Raw genomic sequence first — 15,372 nt, 5'->3', positions numbered from 1 at the left:
TCATGGAGAAGTGATGGTTGTAGGGAGAGCTTTGTTATGCACCGGCCTTCGTCTTCTCACGGGAGTGTAATCCATAGTGAACATATGAGTCGAGAACGATCCTTCTTGCATCGACACCTTCGATGATGTAGTTATAGTTGCTGCTTCTTCTCCTCCTCCTGCTTTGTGTGATTCACCTAGGGAAGTTTATACAAAGAAGTTAAATATACTTTATTTGAAAAGATATGGAACCGAGTAACCCGGACGATATCCGAATTGCCATCACTTGTAGTTCATAGCAAAGATGCTAATTATGATTGCTTGGTTGATCATATATATATATATACATCTATTGATAGCTAGCAATGAAAGTTGTGACATAACTCTACTACACAATATACATTTTTATCATTTAAGCAATCTAGTTATCTTGCAAAGTGATGCTTTTGTAATGTTTGCTTATGTTGTATTATACATTGTGGGTGCTTTAGCTTATGTATTAATGAAAAAAAAAAGAGAACAAATGAAGTGAAACTTTTAATGATTGAGTACCTGATAAATCATCATCATAAGACACCAAATCTTTGTCCCCAAAGCTCTCAACCTATCAATGAATGAGAACCAATCATGTGAAGTAAGATTATGTATTATGTATGATATATAAGGCTATCAGTACTTATAATAAGTGTCACATTTATTGGTTTGAAAATATGTTGCTATGTATTAAAAGCAAAACTCATGAACTAGCTGATGGGCCAAGCCCTAAAATGTTGTGTTTTTGTTAGGGTTTTAGTAACTTAATTACCTTTAAATTGAGCATCAACTTTCTTGGCATTGCATGATGACCTTGAGCTGCAAAACAAGCAACATGATTATTGAAACTGAATTTAAATCCATCTGGTTAGAATTTGCTCAAACAACCTAAATCATCTTTCTAAAAGAAAACCATGAAATGTGTGTTTGTGTGTGTGTGCTGAGATATATATACCTGAGTCATGAGAAGATAGCACCTGGTGACCATTCACAAAAACACTATTGATGAACAGTAGAAGTGAGAGCAACACGAAGAACAGAACTTTGATCTCCATATAACTTGTCTAGGTAAACAAATTGTAAGTATCTCAACTCTTTGTAACTGATAACAAGCATGAAAAAGATTTTGTTTTGGTGACTTATATAACAGTCAGGTGACTTGGACAAGATTCTTTTAAGTAAATGTGTGTGTGTGTGTGAGAGAGAGAGAGAGAGAGAGAGTACACAAAACACAAAGTGGTGAGTTCCAAAAAGAAACCAGTGGAGCAATCCATATTTATGCATGGAACCTTTCAAGGGCTGGGGAGGCTTCAGTTCACCACCAAGCCCTCCTTGATAAGTACAACCATTTGTACTAGCTAGTCAAAACTAACATGAATAACCATGTGAGATTTGTGGGTATTGTAAACTTGGAACTAATTATAAATTTATAACACCTCCACATGTCATATTTGTGAAAATTGGTAGAAAGTTTCATTATGTGTAGGGTGTGTGGCTTTTAAACCACATGGCAACACCACCCAATCCCATATGGGTAACGTACATGACTTCGTTCCATGACAAATGCTTGCCATACAAAATTGATTCATTGTTGACAATTGAAGAATGAAAATAAATTAATAAAGTACTATGGTACTTGTGGGTAGTTATTGCCAGTAATTATGTGGTCTGTGAGTAACTAAAGATAGAAATAAGGTGACAGGATAAGATTGACGGATGCATGGGTAATACCCATGAGTCCTTCCCCTAATAAATTGATGTCTAAATGAGTACATGGTTAAACAATTTAGTTAATGGCTCGCTGAGACACACGTAAGCATCACTAGACATCTTTAACACTAAATTCTAAACCTTAAAAGCAGGGCTGTCTCAACGTTCGTGGAGGCCTAAAGCTAATTTAAATGTTGAGGCCTTTTTCAAAAACATATTTGATGTAAACCCTCTTCCTTTTCCCGAGCTTGGGACGGGCAATAATAAACTAACAAGTTTATAGTTGGCAGAGTTATAAATTTTTTTTTGTTTCTTTAACCTTTTAGAATGACCCGATTCAAATTCTCGTATTCTATTTAACATTATAAAAATCTAATTATAAATAATCTAAGATTCTAATTATCGACCGTCATTAGCTTATATCCTTATTTTTATTTTGTTTTTTGTACCATAATACAAGAATGAATCATTAATGACATTGGTCTCACTCTTAACCTGTAGCCCATCCACATGTTTTTAATAAAAAAAAACTCAGTTTTAAAGAGATACAGTATATAACTCATATAAAATTTGAGGCCTAGAAATAATGGAGGCCCAAAGTCGTTGCCTTATTTGACTGGCCCATGGGCCGGGCCTGTTAAACGAAAAATCAAAAATCCATCATGTTCATCTTTAACACTTTCTTAACATCCAGACGTACCTATATATGAACAGTCACTATAATAGAGCACATTTATAAAATATTTGTTCTTAAGAGACTCGAGATTGCTTATTCTTTTACCAACAAGGTTTCTCAATTTTTTCTAGAAACCAGCTAGTGTGATGGTTAAGCACATTATGAGGTATCTTGATGGCACTAGTAGACATGGTCTTGTCATTTCTCATTCATCCACGTTGAACATTCTGGGCTATATGCTTATTCGCCTGTCTTGATGGCACAAGAAGACATGGTATTTTCCTTTCTCGTTATTCCACATTGCCGACATTCATGGCTATGCTTACCCGGATGACAGACGCTCAACTACAAGTTATAGCATTTCTCTCGGCTCTAATCATGTTAGCTAGAGTTCCGAGGAACAACACATGATTGCTTGTTCTAGTACCAAGGCAGAGTATCGAGTCTTGGTTCATGTCGCAAAAAATAAATGTATTAATGAGGAAGTACGTGGAAACTATAATGTGCTTACACAGGCCCTCGGTACCGAGGAAGTACGTTTTAGTTTAAATGCTTTGGGTGAAACCTGGAAAAGATACGCATGAGAATCGATCATTGTTACTTAGTAAGAAGCATAAAAGAGCCTAAGATGCTTTATGAGAAAGTTGTGTATCAGAATGTATGTTTGAACAATGAAGCCATTCTGATAGCTTGAGAGTCACATGATCCGAACAGTGATCCCACTGAGTCCGGTAAGGGCTTCTTACCGTTAAGCTAGAGTTTAATTATATTGAGGGCATGTGTAGGTATGGGGCTCAAAGCGGTTGCTTAGTTCACTCTCCCTTAATTAGGCGCGGCCCTAATGTGTTTTTATTATGTATTTTACAATGAATTCGGTATTATCTTTTTATAATGTGACCCGGCCAAACTGTACATATAGATATAAAATCATGTTAAAGTTAGATTTTAAAAGTATTTCAATTTTGTAATCCATATATGGTTAAATGATTTCTTTGTTTTTGGGCTGCTTCTGAGTTGTGGGCTCACTGGATGGACTAGGCTTCCTTTTCATAAAGTGGGCTTAGTCTAAGCTTTGTTTCAAGTTGTTGTTCGGATTTCGGCCTGTCTCAGTTGCGCTTTTGGTTTATCGACCCAACTTGCTTTAAGTGTTCCTCGTTGCGCCCTTCCTCTCTATCGATGGCCTAGAGATTCGCTATACCATTATTGAAGGCTATTATCTCTCGCGAGTTCTGCATTCCCCACTATACATTCTTCATTCCCTACAAATTTCAATTGTTTTCTTTCATGTTGGGTGAATGGGTGTATCATGTATGGGCCTCTTTTAACATTTTGACCCAATTGAGGGAGTCCACTTGTAATTCAAGTACAGCCCATCACTTTGTAAATTGTGTCCGAGCCCACTAGAAGACACCATCTATAGTAGAGGTGAAAAAAAAACCCGAACCCGGAACCGGACCTGAAAAAAACCCGGAACCGGTTTTATTAATACCCGCGTTTTTAATACTGGAACCCGTACCCGACCCTACCCGTAGGGTACGGATAGGGTATGCATTTTGGCACTAAAACCCGAATTGGACTCGATTTGTATCCGTAATACCCGAAAACCCGAACCGGTTCCATACCCGAAACCAGGTATTTCAAATACCCGATGTATACCCTAAAAATACCCGAAAAATACCCCTAAAAAGTGCAAACTTTTAAAAAATCCAATCTATACCCGAAAAAAACCTGTAAGTAGGGTTTTTTCAATACCCGATAATAGCTTATTCAAATACCCGGTTTTAGAATACCCGATTCTATACCCGAACCCGATGAATAGGGTATGGTTTTTAGAGACAATACCCGACCCGATTATTACCAATACCCGGTCATACCTGAACCCGATTCCATACCCAAACCCAGGTATTTAAAAACCCCAATTTATGCACCTCTAATCTATAGAGTCTCTTCATGTATCATTCATAGATCATCAAAATAATTTTGTACAAACATACCTACAAATATCCTACACGAAAGAAGGATAGATATAAGTAAATAAATATATAAGAAGTTTTGACTTAAAAATTTGTTTAGATGTATCATGGTTAATATAATGGTGCCAACGATCGTGACGTTATTTCTTGAATCTTCAATTTTTTTCGCCAATATTCATCAATGTTTTTATGGTTGATATTTGATAACACGGTTTGTTCCTCGACACTTGCATGCATGCACGTGATGGGGATGGGGGGGGGGTCGCTTATGGGGGATTTTGAGTTGCACTTGAAGTGTCAAAGAACTGTGGAAAGTTGAAATCCTGTCACATGTTAAGTCGGAAAAAACGTAATAAAACAATTACAAACTGAATCTAAAAACCAAATAACCAATTATGCTCTTAACACTATTCTAAACCTTTACATCAATAAAGCCATTTGTCTTTACTAATAAAGTATTGTCTCCCACAACTATGTGTCGTCGTTCAAATCATTCTACACGTATGTATAGATTTCTATTTCGTCTAAATTACCTCTACCTTGAACTAGTATTAATACTAGTAATTATTATAATGTGTATCCTCTAGACAAGTATCAATGTTTATCCTTAAAATCAACAAATCATTCTAGTACAATTGTGTTTATGATCTTTGGGGTGTTGCTCTAGTTTACTAATCTCGTTATTCTACATGATTTATTTATCATTTTTTGAATAATAATAATAAAAAAAAAACATGATAGACCTCCCTATGACCTAAAAGTCTAATGTTGCTATTATTTGCCAAATCAGTTTATTAATGAATGTATAGTTCTCACAGAAATTAAGTCTTATTTTCACCAAACTAGTATAGTTCACTAAAAGTATCTTACCTACATACACACAAACAAAATGGTATAAGTCATAATCAAGATGTTGTAGAGACAAACCCCACTTGCGTAGTTTTGGTACATAGTATGATATTGATGTTTACATAATCAACCCTACACGTTCCTATGTTGCGCAAAGTCTTTCGTGTCATTTTCGCTTACCTCTAGTATATCTATTTATCGTAGTTTTTGGTCGTTTTTGTTTTCCATGTACCCTTCCTTAAAATATGCACGCACGAGTTACTTACACGCATATATTTCTTGAATCTAATCCCTTACATCATGTTTATTTAGTACGATATGCCACCGCTATATGTTTGGTTTTGACGAGTGTGTCATTCCACTTGGCACCACCCTAAATGTCCCTACTTCATTTAGGTTGCCTCTTGTTTTTTGTGTCCTGATCTTGGCTTTTTAAATGGAGAAATTGAGTTAACCGCTTATTGAATCGAATGCCAACCACACGCAATGCTAGAACGAGGTTAGGTTAAAGTTCGACTTTTGCTCAAATCGCCCACATAAGTGACCTAGTTTAAGTTCCTTAAAATACAAGTTAATCAATCAAAGTACACCCTAGATAATAAACACTTATAGTTATCAATTAATGAAAGATATCATTTGTGTGAAAATAAATCGAGCCCCTCATGATTTATCAAGCATTAACTCACCAGAGCTTAAATCGAGCCGAATATAAAACGATTTTAGCCCGATCTCTCGAGCATAAACTTAAGTGCAAATAAATAAATTTAAGACCAAGCTTTATATATTGGGCTTTAATAGGTGCGTATACATCAACCAACCGATTACTTATATAGATATAATAATTATATCATTGATAATAAATATTATTACACATGATAATAATTATGATTTATTTATTGCTTTTAAAAAATATCATAGATCTACCATGTTACCTAAAGATCTAATTTTGCTAAAATATATCAAATCAGCTTATAAATAAATGTATATGTTTATATTTCACCTAACTCAAACAAATTAAGTCATATTTTCACTAAACTAGCATAGTTCACCTAGTATCTTATCTAACATGGTATACACAAACAATATGATACACTTGATCATCAAAATCAGTATGTGGCAGTCACAACGCGTACGACACTCGCCTAGTTTGGTGCATAATCATGCTTTTGGCAATTTGATATTGATATTGAAATTGATGTTTGCATAATCAAGTAATCAACCCTACATGTTGTTATGTTTCTCATAGTCTTTCATCGTTTATATGTCTTTATTATTGTCTTACCTCTACAATATGTCAATATCCATTCATAGTGTGTTTTGTTTTCCATGTCTTATAATTCCTTACATGTTACAATCCACATACGACGATCAACATACATATGTTTATATGTTTCTTGAATACAGACACTGTGTTTGTGTTTATATAGCACGACATGCTTGGTTTGACGAATGATCTTTCTAATTTGCACCACCCCTAGTGGTCCCTACTTTTATGTTGTTGACTGTTGTTGCCTATTGTTTGTCGTGTCTTGATCATGATATATATGCTTATTTTATTTGGTGAGTCTAGTATATATATTTATCTAAAACATATATAAACGAAAACATAAAAATCTTATGTGTAGCGATGTGGTCGCTTCTTTTTTTTTTAAGTCATCAGATTTGCTTGATTTTTAAACGAAAGTTTCTTATGCATTTGACCCGAATTCACAGGTATGAGTCTCATCAAACCCAAATATTTATTAAACATGTTATAATATCTCATTAAATTATAAACTAATTTCACTAAATATTTGACATAAAAAAATTAATATCTGATTTATTTAAAAAAAGATATATATTATTTATAATTAAAAAACCAATTTTATAGTAAAAAAAAAAATAAACGGGTCATAAGAAAAAATGACCCGTTAACGTCTCATTTATTTGTGAAACAATTTACCATTAAACCATAAGTATTATAGTCGAGGCATATACTTTGATGTGGTCTTAAGAAAATTCGCTAAGTACATTGTAATCCAATTCACTTGATTACATATTTGTGTGGACTCAAATTAACTATTGTGATTGAAACCTCATTAGAATACTTTGTACTTAGATAATTTACTTTCCCTTGGAATACATTATACTTAGACATTTTTCTATCCATTAGAATACAATCTACTTAGAAAGTTTTCTGGTACTCTTCAGATTCACCAACATATTTTACAGACTCTGGTTGTTCAGCTAATGTAACGTCTTGATTCAAGCAGTCTTCATTTATGCTTGTATCAGCCACAAATTTTTCAAAATCAAATATTAAATCATCAACAGATACCTCCAACCATGTTAGCCTCACACCACTGGTTCATGCTTCATTTTTGGTAGAGGTGTAAACAAGTCGACTAGTATAGATTTGAGATTGACTCGCTAAAAAAATTTGAATTCAACTTTGAGTCTAAATGCGCGGGATTTGGAGCTTCATATGCAAGTCTACTACTTATATAAATAAAAAATTTATTAAATAATATATATATATATATATATATATATATATATATATATATATATATATATGGTTTGGATCAAATACAAATGAAATTAACGTGCTAAACGTGAGAATCAAGTAGAGTAATTATATATACAAGTAGAGTAATTATGTAATTACTCTATGATGTAATTACATAATTACTCTACTTTATATATAATTACTCTACTTGATTCTCACGTTTAGCACGTTAATTTCATTTATATGTTAACCTTTTCCTATATGTATATTGGTTTTCCACGAGTAAGCGAATTCTTGGATCAGCTGGACAAATGGAAACATGTCCAATCTTCAAAAGAACAATAAATCAGCCTATGGCTGGATCTACGATGCCATTACTAACCTACTAGAAAAGTCTTGACGAGCCAGATCATGTAGCAACCGACAAACAACCCAGTTACCGGACCCGAATCCTCGATTTAGAGCCCCATATTCGCCATTAAACAATTTCCCCAACTTATTTCAATCTTTTGTACATTCGTTATTTAGCTAAGACGCGTAAATCATTTATTAGCATAAATTACACCTTCATTTATGGTGTAAACTTCAAGTTTTATACTTCAATTTGTAATTTCAAAAACCTTACCAAATCTAACCACTTAGGACATCTTTTATAATGATTTTTTTAAATGCTTAACAAAAGTTGATAACTTGACAAAAAGATCTAATTACAGAGAGGCATGTAAGCAGGCAACAGGCTGCGCTGTAACAATTTTTGAATGACAAATCCGATCCTACTGAAAACAATTTTTAATCCACTTTCTTCAACAATATTAATCTGTTCATCTTTTGTACTTTTCGCTATGTGTCTGTTTTGAACCAAGATGCTCGAAACGATTAGAACCAACTCGACCACATAAACCCATGCTTGAGGGCCAGACCAGGCCACATAACAATACCTTCTATGCGACGGTACAAAATAAGATCTGGCCATACTGAACCCGGATAAAAAAACTCGAGAGCCGAGAACCAGAATGTCTAGCATCGGCTCGGGCTCAAAGTAAACAATAAAAACACACGCTTGAGCTTGCTAGAACCACCTGGTAGCCAGTTTCGACTTACAGTTTATGGTTTTGTCTCGAGTTTGCACACTCTTAACAAACGCCAAGAGAGAGACCACGATACACGAAACTTATATTACATATAAATTAAATGAAAACTTTAAAAACCGCACACAAGTAGCACAAGATGCCTAAAACCTACGCTGAACGATATTTTGCTCGTGTCGTGTATTTATTTACTCAAAATATTATAAAATTTTGGATAGTGTATACATAAAACTTAAAATCCACAGCATATAAAGGCTTGCCTCCATCCGCGATGCTTTCGTGACTGTTTCGGGTCCGCTTTTGCCATTCTTATCGGACTGCTGTTCCACTCGTTTGGCAATCTACAAACACAAAGTAACAATGTTAAACGCTTATAGCTGTTTACTTTAAAAGTGTTTATTACAGTGTCAGTCATGTCGGGTTGGCAGGTTGAATCATCTAAACGAGTCAAACCGACACTTTCGAAGGAAAACAAGGAAGAATGGTTACATGGGAAATGCAAAGGATCTGACACTGGTATTACTTTCATCAGACCGGTGAGATATGTTGCCATATGCTGTTACAGGTCCCGAGTATGTAATAAGCCCGGAAGCGGGACCCGCCATGGAGAAACTCGACTCACCACCACCGCGGGCCAATGCTGCAAGGTTATTTGAAGCCGTGTCATGGTGGTTGAGTGCACTTTCTGTTTTTAGTGGAAGCTCTGGACCGCTAGCGATATTCGGTTTCATAGTGTCGGGATTCGAAGTCGTGTTTTCCTCCATCTTGGTTTCATTTTGTATATTAACGATGTCGTCGGTTTGTCTCGGGCCATTCGCTTCAGATCCAACGCTCTGTGCCATAAAGAATTATAATAATTTACTTATCAATGGGTCGAAGGCGCTAACGGGTCAACCAAATCAATCCCAGCTCATTGCGACTCATACTATAATGACCCGTTAACCAACTATTAACGCCCCCCCCCCCCAATCGATGCCAGCCAACCCATTGCAACCCATACCAAAATGACCTGTTACCAAACTATTAACGGGTCAACCCAATCCATGTTGACCCGTTGTGACCCATACTAATCTGACCAGTTACCAAACTATTGACGGGTCAACCCAATCCATGTTGACCAGTTGTGACCCATGCTAACTTGATCCGTTACCAAACTATTAACGGGTCAACACAGGCCATGTTGACCCATACTAACCTGACCCTTTACCTAACTATTAACGGGTCAACCCAATCCATGTTGACCCGATGCAAGTTGCAACCCATACTAATCTGACTCGTTACCAAAACTATTAACGGGTCAACCGAATCCATGTTGACCCGTTGCAACCCATATGAATCTGACCAGTTACCCAACTATTAACGTGTCAACCCAATCCATGTTGACCCGTTGCAACCCATACTAATCTGACCAGTTACCCAACTATTTACGAGTCAACCCAATCCATGTTGACCCGTTTTGACCCATACTAATTTGACCCGTTACTAAACCATTAACAGGTCAACCCAATCCATGCTGACCCGTAGTGACCCATATTAATCTGACCCGTCACCAAACTATTAACGGGTCAACACTCAACACAATCCATGTTGACCCGTTGTGACCCATACTAATCTGACCCATTACCAAAACTATTAACGGGTCAACCCAATCCATGTTGACCCGTTAGGACCCATACTAATCCGACGCGTTACCCAACTATTAACGGGTCAAAACTCACTAAAATCATAAAACTATAAGGAAATACATACCTCAAAAAGCTGTTGACCAACATCATTGATCCCGTTGTCGTCACGCTCAAGATCTCTCACTAAATTATTCAGCGAATCACCACTCGAATCTAATTTTTCTTCATCATTCTGTATCGAGTTGTCAGGCCCGAAATCATCATCTTTAGTTACAGCAAATAAACACTGGTTCTTGCAACAATCTTTTTGGCTTTCAAGATTATCTTTAATCATATCATCATGTTTATCTCCATTAATAATATTCCCATGAGATAGACCCTCATCCACACATATATCCTTAACAACATTATCATCTTCATAACATGTTACATTCTTATCAATGTACACTTCTTTAGAAGGTTCTAGAGACGTCTGGAACGTTCCGTTTTCGAGATTCGTGTATCTTTCAGGACTCTCTTTCATGGTTTATCTTCAGATGTTCTGTAAAAATAGAACCTTTGTTGTTTAAATAATTATGATGAAGATTCTTTAATTCAAGTGTACAAAAGATATATTCTATGCTTGTGACTAAAAGCTTCATAATTTGAAAAATAATAAAATTTAATAAAAGAAATGGCACAGTAATTATTTTCAAATTTGAAAAAAGACCAAATCTAATAGCTCAAAAACAAATTACAAAGAGACAAAAAGCTTTTCTATTCTGTTACCAAACAATTATTATAATAAATTAATAACAAAGATTTAGTCACTAGTTTTAATTTGATATTCTTGGACCTTCCAAGAAGCCAAATGTAAATAATATAACTAATAAATAATAAATTTGACAAGGATTACCTAGCTTACTTTTGTAGAATATAAACAATTGGCTTAAACCTTTTTATTTATTTTTTCTTTAAAATTATTAGTTTGTATTAAAACTTTTAGCTGCATAAACATAAAGATGGTCCTTAAATATTATAAAAATGTAAAATATATACATATTTTGTAAAAGTTAAACAGACAGTTCGGTTTTCGGTTTACACATCTGGTTCCAAGTTCGGAACCACACTAAACTGTTAAACCGGTAAACGACAAACCGAACTGTTTGGATCTCAAATCCGCAATTGAATTTGAAACTATGAATGACACTAGACAGATTCACTTAAAAAGTAGAATATTTGTCCCACTGGATTTTTTATATTTTTCTATGAATCTTAAAAGTAAAAAAGTAGTTAAGTTTGTATATTTTAATATACTTTTATTGATTCCTTAACATAAGTTGATACCATTACCATAAAAAAATCAAAATTATGATCAACTCCCATTTATTTGGGTATCACAAATTCACAATCATTGAATGGCCTAAAAAACACAAATTAATAAATAAAAAAATAAAAAAAAACACTTTCAATGCTTTCTCAAACGGTTTTATTTGTAAGTTACCTCCCCCCCCCCAAGCAGTTTGACATCCTGGTCTATGAAAGACTAAACCAGGCATGACCAGCTTAACGTATGCGGGGGTCTAAAACTAACTAAAAATTTAAGGCCTTTTTTTATTGTTTTTATGCGTATACCACTATAGAATATTCAAAAATTATGAAATATGAATGATATGCACTGATAATGGATATAAGACACTCATCATTATCTTGTGGCTAATTAGTGAGTTACTAATCCTAAAAAAACGTCTACTTTCAAAAACCCGTAATACATAACCCCTATTTTAAATGGAGACCTTATAAAACTGAAGGTCTAAAGCCTTGGCCTGATTTTAGCTTACCCATGAAAGAACCCTGAAACCATATATTGGGAGTGATTTCAACCCCGTTATTAAAAATAAATAAATAAATAAATAACAAATTGAAAGCAGATCCCAACAAATTCATACCTGGTGATCGGTGACGACATAGATAGCTTTGCTATTTACGGGGTATGGTTGTTGTTGTTGATCGGTGACCACAAAATCAGACTCGAATGTTCTTAGAAATCAAGTGATTATTCACACACAGATTGGAATTTTGCAGAAAAGATGAACAATCAAAGGCAGATATTTGCATATATCATATAATAGTCAACTCAATATAATCTAACCTAATAAGTAATCAATCTAAGTTTACCTAATGTTATGTACACATTTAATACACGCACAAGTGCTTGTTTACATGTATAATCACTTTCAAACACACATTAAAAGTCTAAACAGTCAGGTAAGCAAACAACAAGTTTCGCCACAACAAAACAATTTTTGAATGACAAAACCGATCCTACTGAAAACCAGCCGGAGCAGTTAAAAACACACACCCGCGTTTATACTTTATATTTTTCATTAAAAGTTAAAATAACATCCGACTACTGCAGGTAAGCAGGCAACGAATTGCGCCAGCAAAACCGACCATACTGAAAACCAGCGTTACCGATAAGGTTAAGCGAAACCGATAAAACAACAACGACGACGACGAAGACGATAACAAAATAAAAATAGAAAACCAAGAAACAGAGTAATTAATTAATTAATTAACCAGTAACTAGTTGTTATTCATAAACCGGTTATAAGCGATTACCTGAAACCTGTATGAACTTGTTTCAACGATAGTGATGATGTGTGAAGTGATTTGAAATAGTTTAAGTGTGTGTGTGTATGTGGGAATTGACAAGAGGTGATGAAAAAAGTAAGCAAGTAGTAGCAGAGGTTTGTTTGTCGGAGACAGGAGGACAATAATAATAATAATAATAATAATAATAATAATAATAATAAAGTAGAAAGTAGTCAGAAAAGATTGCCGGTGACGGAAAACTGAGACGGTGAATCAATTAATAATAACAGAGGAGGCAGAGTCAGAGGGGATGGTGGAGGTTCGAAAGTGTTGTAGGATGTCAACTACTCATCAACTTTATTGTTATTATTATTATTGTTATTTATATTACTTTTTTTCAAGATTTCAGGACGGTCCACTGGTATGGGTAGGGTGTATGGCTCTCACCTGGTAACATCGCTGCCATTTTATGTGAGTAGGGTGTATATCTTCATTCAATAACTATAGATGGACAAATAAAACGATTATGTAGAAACCGGTTTGAAACCGATTTAAACCGTAGGTTCGAAGCCGGTTTGTAATTTTCTCCACAAAAACCGGTTAACAGATCGGGCAAAACCTGAACCGAAACCGATCGTAACATGGTAAGAAATCGGTTTCAACCCGAACCGAAACCGATTATAAACCGGTTTTGACTTTTGTTGACCAAATTAAACCGGTGTTAACCCAAACTGGTTTTGAGTTTTAAAACGGTCTGCGCCTTTTATTCAATGACAAATGCTTGCCACATACAATTATTCATTTTGTGCATTCTATTGTAAATGGAGAACTAAAAAATAAACAAAAATTTCTAGGGCACGTGTGGGTATGTGTGTGTTGTCAGTGATTTTGTTGTTTGTGTTGTGGGTACTTGAAGTAGGGATGAGCTTGGGACAGTACCCGTACCCGTACTTGTACCCTATTGTACCCATACCGAAAATCAATAAAATCGAGTCCCAATACCCGTACCAAATTTAAAAGTATGGTACGGGTACGGTTACGGGTATTGGTACGGGTATTTCGGGTACGGTACCCGCTTATGTACCACTTTTCTTTTTTATATCCAAATCTCTAATGATCTTGAAACCAAAACCGGTACGAGTAACAAACAGCATAAATTAGTCCAGGTAATGATATGTTTACAAGTAACAAACAACATGAATTTATTTGAGTCCATGTTTTTATGCTAAATAATCTAAATGATGTTGATGTTTGATGGCTGATGTTCGATGCTCCAATAGTTGGTTGATTGATGATGGTTGAAGTGAGAAGAAGAATGAAATACGGAGAATTAACCCTAATCGTTATGTGAAATATTAATATTAATTAGAATGATAATGATAAGTTTGATTATTATATGGAGAATTGAATATAGAGAATTTATTTGTAGATAGAAAATATTGAGAATCACATAAAAATCTCTACACATTCCAAACGGGTACAATAAACCGAATGTACCCGTACCGTACACGTATCCGTACCCGATTGTACCCGTATCAAAATTCAACAAAAATGAGTACCAATACTGGTACCGAATATACTAAATCTGTACGAGTACGGGTACGCGTACGGGTACGGTACGGGTACGAGTACGGGTATTTGGGACAAAATGCTCATCCCTAACTTGAAGGTAGAAATGAGGTGGCAATGCAGAATTAGATGGTGCATGGGTAATACCTAAGGGTGGCAAACCCAACCCAAATAAATTGTTTTGGGTCAAGATGGATAAACTTTAAAACTAAAATGGGTTAGGAATGATCATAAAAATTCTTCAAGTGGGTCAGGATGGGTTGAAAATATACAAGTGAGTTTCATTTATATGTTAAAATGGGTCAAACAAAATATCCAAGCTATCCAAAATTTATCTAATTCAAAATACCCAAACTATCATGTGCGAAACAAAACTCACTCGAAACCCAAAAAAGGATCAAAACGAAATAAAAACCCCGAACTGACTAAAACGAAACAAAAACGAAACTGAACCGAAATAGAAAAACGACCAAAACGAAACAAAAAAAACGGGATTGAAACCGAAAAACTGACCAAAACGAAACAAATAAAGTGAAATGCAACCGAAAAGCTAACCAAAACTAAACAAAAACACCGAATCGACCAAACCGAAACAAAATTGAATGGAAATAGAAAAACGACCAAAACGAAACAAAAAAACCGAAATGAAACCGAAAAGTTGACCAAAACGAAACAAAAAAAAAACAAAACAAAACAAAAACACCAAACTGACCAAAACGAAACAAAAACACCGAATTGATCGAAACAAAACAAAAAAAAAACAAAACGAAACTGAACCGAAATAGAAAAACGACCAAAACGAAACAAA

At 34.9% G+C, this 15,372-nt stretch overlaps 2 protein-coding genes across 3 annotated transcripts; both read right to left on the bottom strand.

Moving 5' to 3' along the window:
- Positions 1-1,314, bottom strand: LOC143582869 (uncharacterized). Its single transcript, XM_077065346.1, has 4 exons — positions 968-1,314; positions 785-831; positions 532-583; positions 1-176 (listed from the first exon to the last, which is right to left on the bottom strand). The coding sequence occupies exons 1-4, from the start codon at positions 1,065-1,067 to the stop codon at positions 1-3; spliced, it is 375 nt and encodes a 124-aa protein (XP_076921461.1). The 5' UTR covers positions 1,068-1,314.
- Positions 1,315-8,935: 7,621 nt separating this feature from the next.
- On the bottom strand, positions 8,936-13,151 carry LOC143582863 (uncharacterized). 2 transcript variants are annotated; one of them, XM_077065340.1, is made up of 4 exons: positions 13,023-13,151; positions 10,546-10,962; positions 9,286-9,629; positions 8,936-9,137 (listed from the first exon to the last, which is right to left on the bottom strand). In XM_077065340.1, the coding sequence occupies exons 2-4, from the start codon at positions 10,942-10,944 to the stop codon at positions 9,029-9,031; spliced, it is 852 nt and encodes a 283-aa protein (XP_076921455.1). In that variant the 5' UTR covers positions 10,945-10,962; positions 13,023-13,151; the 3' UTR covers positions 8,936-9,028. The 2 variants fall into 2 exon arrangements, with proteins under 2 accessions (XP_076921455.1, XP_076921457.1); XM_077065342.1 differs by lacking the exon at positions 13,023-13,151 and having other exon boundaries at positions 10,546-11,041.
- Between the last annotated feature and the right edge of the window lie 2,221 nt (positions 13,152-15,372).

Source organism: Bidens hawaiensis, unplaced genomic scaffold, assembly GCF_021521415.1.
Source record: "Bidens hawaiensis isolate Kalapana, Puna unplaced genomic scaffold, B.hawaiensis_p1.1 tig00032033_1, whole genome shotgun sequence".
Taxonomy (NCBI): Eukaryota; Viridiplantae; Streptophyta; class Magnoliopsida; order Asterales; family Asteraceae; genus Bidens; species Bidens hawaiensis.
The sequence above is the reverse complement of the archived record's forward strand: the minus strand, read 5'-3'. Positions and strand labels throughout refer to the sequence as shown.

What these genes read in the sequence shown, in the direction of transcription:
- LOC143582869 (XM_077065346.1), bottom strand. Translation starts at nt 1,067, where the DNA reads ATGGAGATCAAAGTTCTGTTCTTCGTGTTGCTCTCACTTCTACTGTTC. An exon ending in GCTATCTTCTCATGACTCAG is followed by an intron (nt 832 to 967) that starts GTATATATATCT and finishes CTTGTTTTGCAG; the next exon opens with CTCAAGGTCATCATGCAATG. An exon ending in AGTTGATGCTCAATTTAAAG is followed by an intron (nt 584 to 784) that starts GTAATTAAGTTA and finishes ATTCATTGATAG; the next exon opens with GTTGAGAGCTTTGGGGACAA.
- LOC143582863 (XM_077065340.1), bottom strand. Translation starts at nt 10,944, where the DNA reads ATGAAAGAGAGTCCTGAAAGATACACGAATCTCGAAAACGGAACGTTC. An exon ending in TTGGTCAACAGCTTTTTGAG is followed by an intron (nt 9,630 to 10,545) that starts GTATGTATTTCC and finishes TTTATGGCACAG; the next exon opens with AGCGTTGGATCTGAAGCGAA. An exon ending in AGATCCTTTGCATTTCCCAT is followed by an intron (nt 9,138 to 9,285) that starts GTAACCATTCTT and finishes TTGTGTTTGTAG; the next exon opens with ATTGCCAAACGAGTGGAACA.